An 8,045-nucleotide genomic window follows, 5' to 3' on the forward strand; every position below is an offset into this window, starting at 1 on the left:
ATGGTTCGTAGTGAAATGAGGCTCTTCAGTCTAAAACCGATTCCTTCGGCTGAATTTGTAGTACGATTATTGCACCGAAACCTTGATTTGGGATGTTACGTCAATTGAGAATCATGCTATGCTAGATGTAGCAAAGCAATAAGATTAAGAGATGATGATCAATTTTGGCAAACGTAAATTCATCTAAACTATATGGAGAAGAGAGCGAGTTTGAGCTCAGGACACAATGAATTAAAGAAGAAAGCACTACCCGCCATTAGCAGTTACTAGGAAATTATTAATGCGAGAGATGTCGCATACAACAGAATGCATGTTAAGTTTCTCCCGTGATCTTGACGAGAGAAATAACAATGTAGGAAAGAATGTGATAGCCATGAATATAATCTCAGCATCAGAGAATCAGCTACCCACCTGAATCTCCGGTTGGGGAGCTGAAACCGACATTTTTTCATGTCTCGGACACACCATTAGATTGGTTGTCAATTTTTGAACTACTTTCATCGATTGTGCCATTTACATGACCATTAGATTTTGAACCGTAGATGTGCCCCATTTTTGCCCGTTTAGTCTCCAAGTATTTCTGGTTCTCCATAGTTATTGGTGCCAACAATGGGACTCTGCCAGCAATGGCCAAGCCATAACCCTTGAGACCAATATATTTTGCAGGATTGTTCGTCATCAGCTTCATTGTTCGAACACCTAGATCTCGTAGTATCTGCGAAAGAGTTTAGTCATGAATTTAGATATCAAGACAATCCACCTTACGCTATGGGAGATTGTTTCAAGAAACAAGCCTAGGAAAATCTATATGCAAATTTGCCTTAAAAGCATTAGTGTAACAATTATAAATATCAACATATAGTCACAAGAAAGTAATTCAAATAACAATTTGATAACAGTAACCAACTCAAAAGACCTGAAGCAGAAGATTCCCAGCCCCAACGCCAAAACATTTCCACCATGGTGATGAGAAAGGAACTAGAATGTGATGAAAAAACTACACGGTATTTTATGGATTCACATCTAAATCAAAGTAATTATAGATTTAATGTTCTAGATACTATATAAGGCCATTAAATCTATTGTCCATAAATGAATCCCGATCCATTGTAATCCCCAACAACTAGCGGAATTTATTAAAATGGGATCGAATCAATTCTGCAATCCAGTCAGCCAAGAAAGGGACAATTTTCTGGTGAATGAAAGGCTCATGTAAGCAACAATTTTAACAATATGTCAATACATCTACGAGAAAAGATACGCAATGCTGAAAATGATGACACAGATGATATGATTTACTGCTAAGAAACCAGTACCTGTGCACCTATGCCATACTCGCGAGAATCAACAGGTAATCCCAGCTCCTCATTGGCTTCAACAGTGTCACGCCCAGCATCCTGCAGTGTATAAGCTCGGAGCTTGTGACCCAAACCAATTCCTCTACCTTCATGTCCACGGAGATACACCAAAACACCCCTACCAGCTGCTTCAATTTGCTTCATTGCAAGTGCAAGCTGGTTTCCACAGTCACATCTGGCTGACCCAAATATGTCACCAGTGAGGCACTCAGAGTGTACCCTCACAAGTATTTCTTGCCCGTCAGCAATTTCACCCTGTACATTTTAAAATCCTGCAAATAGTTACTTACATGAATAAACATTGATCAACCACAGAATATTGTTTTACTTTTCATCCAACCCTCACAATTTAGTGTATCTCCCAACTAGTTATATGAAAGTATGATACAGAATACAACCATGCTATGGAAAGATAGTAGGACAAAAATTGTTGTGATATGAATTTATGTAGGCAGGGAGAGAAATTGATGCAGTAGAAAGGAGAGAAAAGAAGATGGGAAAGATGTTGAACAGAAGGATAATGAGAGGCAATTAGGGGGTATGACAACCTGTTTCTTTATTATCACACCAATCTGCCAAAGTCTGAAAACCTATTACAATGAGGCCTTTCAGTGAAGGCAATCCCATGAAAAAAAAAAGTACCTTAGACGTCCTCATAAAGTATTGAGACAACATGATAAATAAAACCCTAAACTATTAGAAAAACAGGTAGATAACAGCTACCCACAATTCTAATTCCACGAAATAAACATTCAATAAAATAAAGGGAGGTCTAACAAAACACTCTCAGTACTGTTCACTTTTAACGAAAAACCACATTTATACCTTTCTCTGGTACTATTCACTATACCTTTAAAAAGGGCTTTTCATTAAAAGAGAAGCTTTTTGGACTTTTTGTTAGTTTTCCTTAAAATATAAACATAATTTCAAAGCTCTTCCTTATCCCTCAATAAATAAAAACTATATTCTTAAATCCATCATCAAATAGAGTCTGATAAGAAACTTAGGATACAGAAACAAGCTAAACATAATTAGCTGGTAGATGGTAGAGGATAGACAATTGCACATCCAGCTAGAAAACTGTGGAGTCTTGAGAAGGAAGACGTAAGGGCAATCTCCCATAGAAAAATATAACCTAAGATTACCTTCCTCTTACTTAGCTTTCAAGTTTCAACCCTTCTGGCAGATCCTTCATTGGATAAAGATAATATCCCTGAAGGTTTCTAGGAGCTGTCAATAAAGAAAACTATAACAGGTGTCTATGAGCTAGTTCAATAAAGATAATTACATGACACCAAATGACTCCTTGTAGCATCAAAAAATTTGACCATTGAACAGTCGTAATATCTCAAGTTCATTTGCTCACAACGGATGACTGTTCATGACAAGACGCTGCCAATAATATGAAGCAAAGACTTAAAAGCATGAGGTGCAAGCCTCGTGATTAATTGATATAAACCTTTCACGTTTAGGGGTATTATCCTAGAGCCACTTGTCGAAAATCGATATATCATCTCAAGGGCCTTTCATGTCATCTCTTGTCATTTTTCTGAAGTTTTCTCGATAGACTCACATCTGAGGATTCCCAAATAAGTGATTCCATAAATTCATCCTAAAAAAAAAAGTACACAACATCTGGTATATGTACTAAAAAAATGAACTCTAAGAAGTGAGCAAAAATAATATCTACAAAAACAATCGCTGGTAACTAAGCAACCAAACACTGACATTGTAGAATGCTAACACCAAGAGAATTCTACAGCACAAAGATAGCAAAACAATTCACGAATTGACAATTGAGTAATAAGGGAAGAATTCCAACCAACGGCTATTTATGATGGGTGTCGGATAATGAAGGTTAGATAGTTTTAAGGGGAGAATACTCTATGTCAATGATTTACTTACTTTAACCATAGCAATGTGCTCAATCCCATCGAGCAATGATTTATAACAGTAGGCTTCAAATGGCCCCCACATTGTGGGTATTTGTGCAACTCCAGCCCTCTCCACCAACTTATCTCTTTTCCTTCTATATCTGAAAGTTACAATTCATAGACATCGTAATTTGAATTTCTTCCACTAAATCTGAAGAACATGACAAAAATCAACATTTAAATTTACTTGTCCTAACAGAAGTATACCAAGAAGTAACAATAACATTAATTCATTACTTCACAAAAAAGTTAGTCTCTTGAAGAAAAGGAAAGAAAAGAGGGCAAGGTTTTTGGACAGCCCTTAAACCATTCTTAGCTGAATGAAAGAAATAGAGGTTATAATTATTTAAAGTATATATAAGCTGTCAAATAAACATTCTTCACTCACTCGTAGATGCTAACTCGAGGATTGCAGAATGACCCAAAAAAATATGTAATAACCTTTATTCAGTTAATGAAACAGTTGTGTAGTCATCTGTGAACTAGTCAAGTATTAAGGATTTATTTGGTAACTACAGCTAGTACACTTTGAACACATAATGTCCAGACACAATCATTCAGAGTACCTTATCAAATCAGCGATGGAAACAATTTTCAAGTTTTCTGCCCTTGCAAATTCGAGAAGCTTTGGTAACCTAGCCATAGAACCGTCATCATCCACAATTTCACATAAAACTGCTACTGGATCCAGCCCAGCCAACATAGCAAGATCAACTGAAGCTTCGGTGTGACCGGCTCTTTTTAGAACTCCTCCCTCTCTGTACTTTAGGGGAAAGATATGTCCTGGGCGGTTGAAATCTTCAGGTGTTGAATCTCTTGATGCAAGAGCCAAGACTGTTGCAGCTCTATCACGAGCAGAAACACCAGTTGTTGTACCACGTTTTGCATCCTATGGAGTCCAATACAATTGAGGTCATCCACATAAGAGTTATTATAATTCACAAGACAGGTATATAATCAATAAAGTAATAGATTACACTTTTACTACCCATCCCTAAGACAAAGACAAGGTTGGCAATACCAATTCTAGTCAGCTCCACTGTCCCTAGAAAATATTGAGTCAAATCCAGCTACGTATATACAATATCCTTTTCACTCTTTCCCTAGCCATTGAGAGATCCAACAAACTCGGATGCAGTTACTGACCAGAATTGTAAAATACATGGAACAAGAAACCTGTGATCCTGATAAGGTCATTGTTCCTCTCCTAATCGCACATCTCAATATGTATAATTGGGTTTAATTTGATGGAAAGTTTAAATACATACCACTGAGACAGTGAATGCCGTACAAAGTTTTTCTTCATTCTGTGTCACCATAAGTGGAAGTTGCAACCTCTCCAAGTCTTCTCCTTTCATGCTCACACAAACAATCCCAGTTCCGTGCTTGACAATAAATGCCATAGCTTCTGGTGTTGCCAAGGAAGCTGCCATTATAAGATCTCCCTCATTTTCTCTATCTTCATCATCTACAACGATAACCATCTGCAATATTTTCTTGAATTAATGATCTGCTATATTATCCACCTCCAGAAAAATTAAGCACAAGAAAAGATAAAAAAAAAAAAAATATATATATATATTCCTTAATTTCCCAACAGAAATAATTGAGAAAATGACCAACCTTGCCTTGACGTATATCTTCAATGGCCTCTGGAATGGAAGAAAATCCGTGTAGAGGATGATCTAGATCACCTTCATCATTTTCAGAAGAGAACCCACTAAAAGTTGGGGTTGTTTCTGCTGAAAGTGTTCCGAAACCTAATGCATCAGGTTGTATTTCACTCCCAGTTGGGTTGCCATTTGGGTAAGACAGGAGACCATCTTCTCCCAGCAAAGCTCTTGCCTGAATTGATCCCTTGGAATGAAAGCACAATTTCCATGATACACTCGGTGTGAAAAAACCGGATAATCGCCCATTTGCTGCAAGCGAAGTCCCAGGATATAGAATAGTGTGCCCTCTGAATATAAAACTAATTAGACATGTATACATAAACATAGGGGGAAGGGACTACAATTTCAGAACAAACCTAGCATAGGAGAAGAGTTTCTCAATTGTGCAAGCAGCATTTTTGATAAACCGTGTTTACCTGCTAACCTTAAATCACATATAAATTTATTAATTAGGTCATAAAACCCATAGTTCTTAACCAAAATTGTTGAGGGGTCAGGTATAGTTTACCCTCACTTTCATATATTTCTATTCTTCTACCCTCTAGAAAATAGATCTTTCTTATCCACCCCCTACTCAGACACTTGTCTTTTTTATAGTTTACCTTCATTATCATACTTTCTATTCTATTTACATTCTAGAAATCTTCACTGACAACGAGTTTTTCAGCGTTTCGACTCAAATTAACCAGTTGGCCCAATTACAAAAGTTATTTCACGCGACCTTCTCTACGTACCTATGCATTTTCTGGGACCGAAAGATAAATGGAAAATTTTAGGGGGTGCATGGAGAAAAAAATGTTCATAATAGTGGGTTTTAATAATTCCCTAAATTCTTAATCACAATTTAGGGTTACAAAACCAAGAATTTCTGAACTAAACAATGAATTTCCAATTTCCATTAACTACCTGAATCAGTGTAATGTCAATTCATCTCTCCCATATGAAGATTTGAACATTAAACAGACATTACATACAATGCCACTATTCTGAAACACGAAAAACCTCCATAATCTTCATCAATTTCAGGATTCACATTTCAGTTCACTGTAATTATTCAAATCAAATTACGAAGAGAGAGAGAGAGAGAGAGAGAGGGGCTTACGGATAAGGGGAAAGAGCCTTTGAGGAGCAATAGGGGTTGATGGAAGCCATTGGAAGCCTGGAGGTGGAGCTGCTGCTTTCAGGCTTTCAGCCCAGCTGTGTTCCGTGAGAGAGAGAGAGAGAGAGAGAGAGAGAGAGAGAGAGGGCGAGAGAAATAGAAGAAAAGAGAAAGAGAGAGAATTCAGAGACTTTGAGGTGGTTGCGCCGGTCGGTTAACGAAAGCCACCGCCAAGCAATTGCAGAGAAACGAAACGGAATGACTCAATTCAACGATGCATATCCAGTATTTTCAACAACAACAAAAAGACGGTTCATATCCAGTGGACATTCAATATGACGTCAGCCTTATCTCGCCACCATAGTTTGTGTTAGGAAAAGCACCTTCGTTTTCGTTTTGCCCAAAAAATAAAAAAATAAAAACAAAGAATAGTACTTAGTTATTCAAAGGATGTATAAGAATCCTACTTAAAATTGTTTATAACCGATTATAGAATTTTGTATTTATGATCATAATCGTTCATATTATAAATCATTCTATAAAGGCTATTTTTACAAAAAAAAAAAAAAAAATCAATTAGAACTCAAGTCGTTTAATCATCGAATTGTATAAAAACAGATGGATGAAATTGGTAAATTTATTACGAACCGTTTATGTATTTGCTACAATAGATTAACTAAACAACTTTAGTTTTAATTCTTATTTTACTGAGATGATCTTTACTGAGCGATTTATAATAGCGATTTATAATATGAACGATTCTAATCATAAATAAACTTCTGTAATTTGAACATGAAGAGTTTTAAGTAAAAGTTCCTCTTTATCCTTATCCTTAAGTAGGCAATCATGTTCAAAAACAAAAGCACGCAGACAAGGTTATATTAGAATATTCAAAAAAAAGAAAAGTTCAAATTTATTTCTACACTGAACTTAAATTTTAAACGTGAATTGTCTTTTACTTTGTTGACAATTACCATCAAGCGGAAACAAAGTGTTGTATTTGATTCAATGGTGCTATCATCATAATAGGTGACCTATCATCACAATCTATGTCAAGGTTTTCTTGGTCCATATGAGTGTTCATGTTATGATGTTCTATTTGATTCTATTCAATGAAGCACCCAATGATCGTGTAGAGGGATAGGATTCTTGAACTTTTAGAAACAGATCAAACAAAATGCCTCAATTAGTCCACTTTGGTGAGCATGACGTTTTACTACTGAACAAATTGCATATACTTCATCGAAGCAGTCAATATATAATCATTCAATTAGAACAGTATTGAATTGAGCATGAGAAGCGATCCGGTGGACTGCAAGAAACGGTTCTATTTGACATAGAGCATGAGAAACAATTGGCTACAATGATTCACTTATTCTTCGAATTTCATTTCTCCACTTTGGTATTATGCTTTTATTCGGATGCAGTATATATTGTCTTGATTAATCTTCACGTGATGGAACCTGAAGTTGGCTAATTTTCTTTCCAGCTTAGTCAAGCTCCTTAGTTGTCTAGTTTTCGAAGATTATCGTCACAAACCAACCCACGAACCAACGATCTAATTAAATATTTGTACATATATAGTTCTCAGTAGTACTAACACTAAGCGCATGAAATAACAGGTTTCTGTATTGAAATTCAATTAATGTTTAAAAGTGAACAAAAAATTAAGTGTTCTGCTAGATGGTTGCTTTCATTTCCTTCCATTTATGTGTTTTTGTTTGAAACTTGCAATATAGTTTTATGTATCATATGCGTAAATAATTACAATGACCGAATTCGTTTGTGCAGATGTGTTTATTGGTGCGAATATAGGGACACACCTCTTAGACATGCCATGCCCAACGCAAGCTGTAGCCCTCCTAAAAGCTCGGCGAATTCGACATGTCCGGGCATATGACACTGACTGTGCCATGCTTGTTGCACTTGCAACTACAGAAATTAAAGTTATAATAACTGTCCCGGATGAGCAGATCCTTGG

At 36.3% G+C, this 8,045-nt stretch overlaps 1 protein-coding gene across 2 annotated transcripts; it reads right to left on the bottom strand.

Annotated features, from left to right (window-relative positions):
- Positions 1–231: 231 nt before the first annotated feature.
- On the bottom strand, positions 232–6,431 carry LOC103955643 (bifunctional riboflavin biosynthesis protein RIBA 1, chloroplastic). Of its 2 annotated transcripts, XM_048576202.1 has the most exons (8): positions 6,068–6,431; positions 5,322–5,389; positions 4,916–5,214; positions 4,561–4,776; positions 3,859–4,181; positions 3,264–3,393; positions 1,317–1,613; positions 232–715 (listed from the first exon to the last, which is right to left on the bottom strand). In XM_048576202.1, exons 1-8 carry the CDS (start codon positions 6,115–6,117, stop codon positions 449–451), a joined length of 1,650 nt encoding a protein of 549 aa, XP_048432159.1. In that variant the 5' UTR covers positions 6,118–6,431; the 3' UTR covers positions 232–448. The 2 variants fall into 2 exon arrangements, with proteins under 2 accessions (XP_048432159.1, XP_009365819.2); XM_009367544.3 differs by lacking the exon at positions 5,322–5,389 and having other exon boundaries at positions 4,916–5,252; positions 6,068–6,427.
- Between the last annotated feature and the right edge of the window lie 1,614 nt (positions 6,432–8,045).

The sequence above is a fragment of a genome, unplaced genomic scaffold (assembly GCF_019419815.1).
Source record: "Pyrus x bretschneideri cultivar Hongxiangsu unplaced genomic scaffold, Pyrus_bretschneideri_v1 Contig86, whole genome shotgun sequence".
NCBI lineage: Eukaryota > Viridiplantae > Streptophyta > Magnoliopsida > Rosales > Rosaceae > Pyrus > Pyrus x bretschneideri.

Bases quoted from the DNA above. Each gene is read 5' to 3' on its own strand.
- LOC103955643 (XM_048576202.1), bottom strand. From the start codon at position 6,117: ATGGCTTCCATCAACCCCTATTGCTCCTCAAAGGCTCTTTCCCCTTAT. The intron at 4,182-4,560 runs GTATGTATTTAA...TGGACTCCATAG, and splicing joins CGGCATTCACTGTCTCAGTG to GATGCAAAACGTGGTACAAC. The intron at 1,614-3,263 runs GTAAGTAAATCA...TAAAATGTACAG, and splicing joins AGCACATTGCTATGGTTAAA to GGTGAAATTGCTGACGGGCA.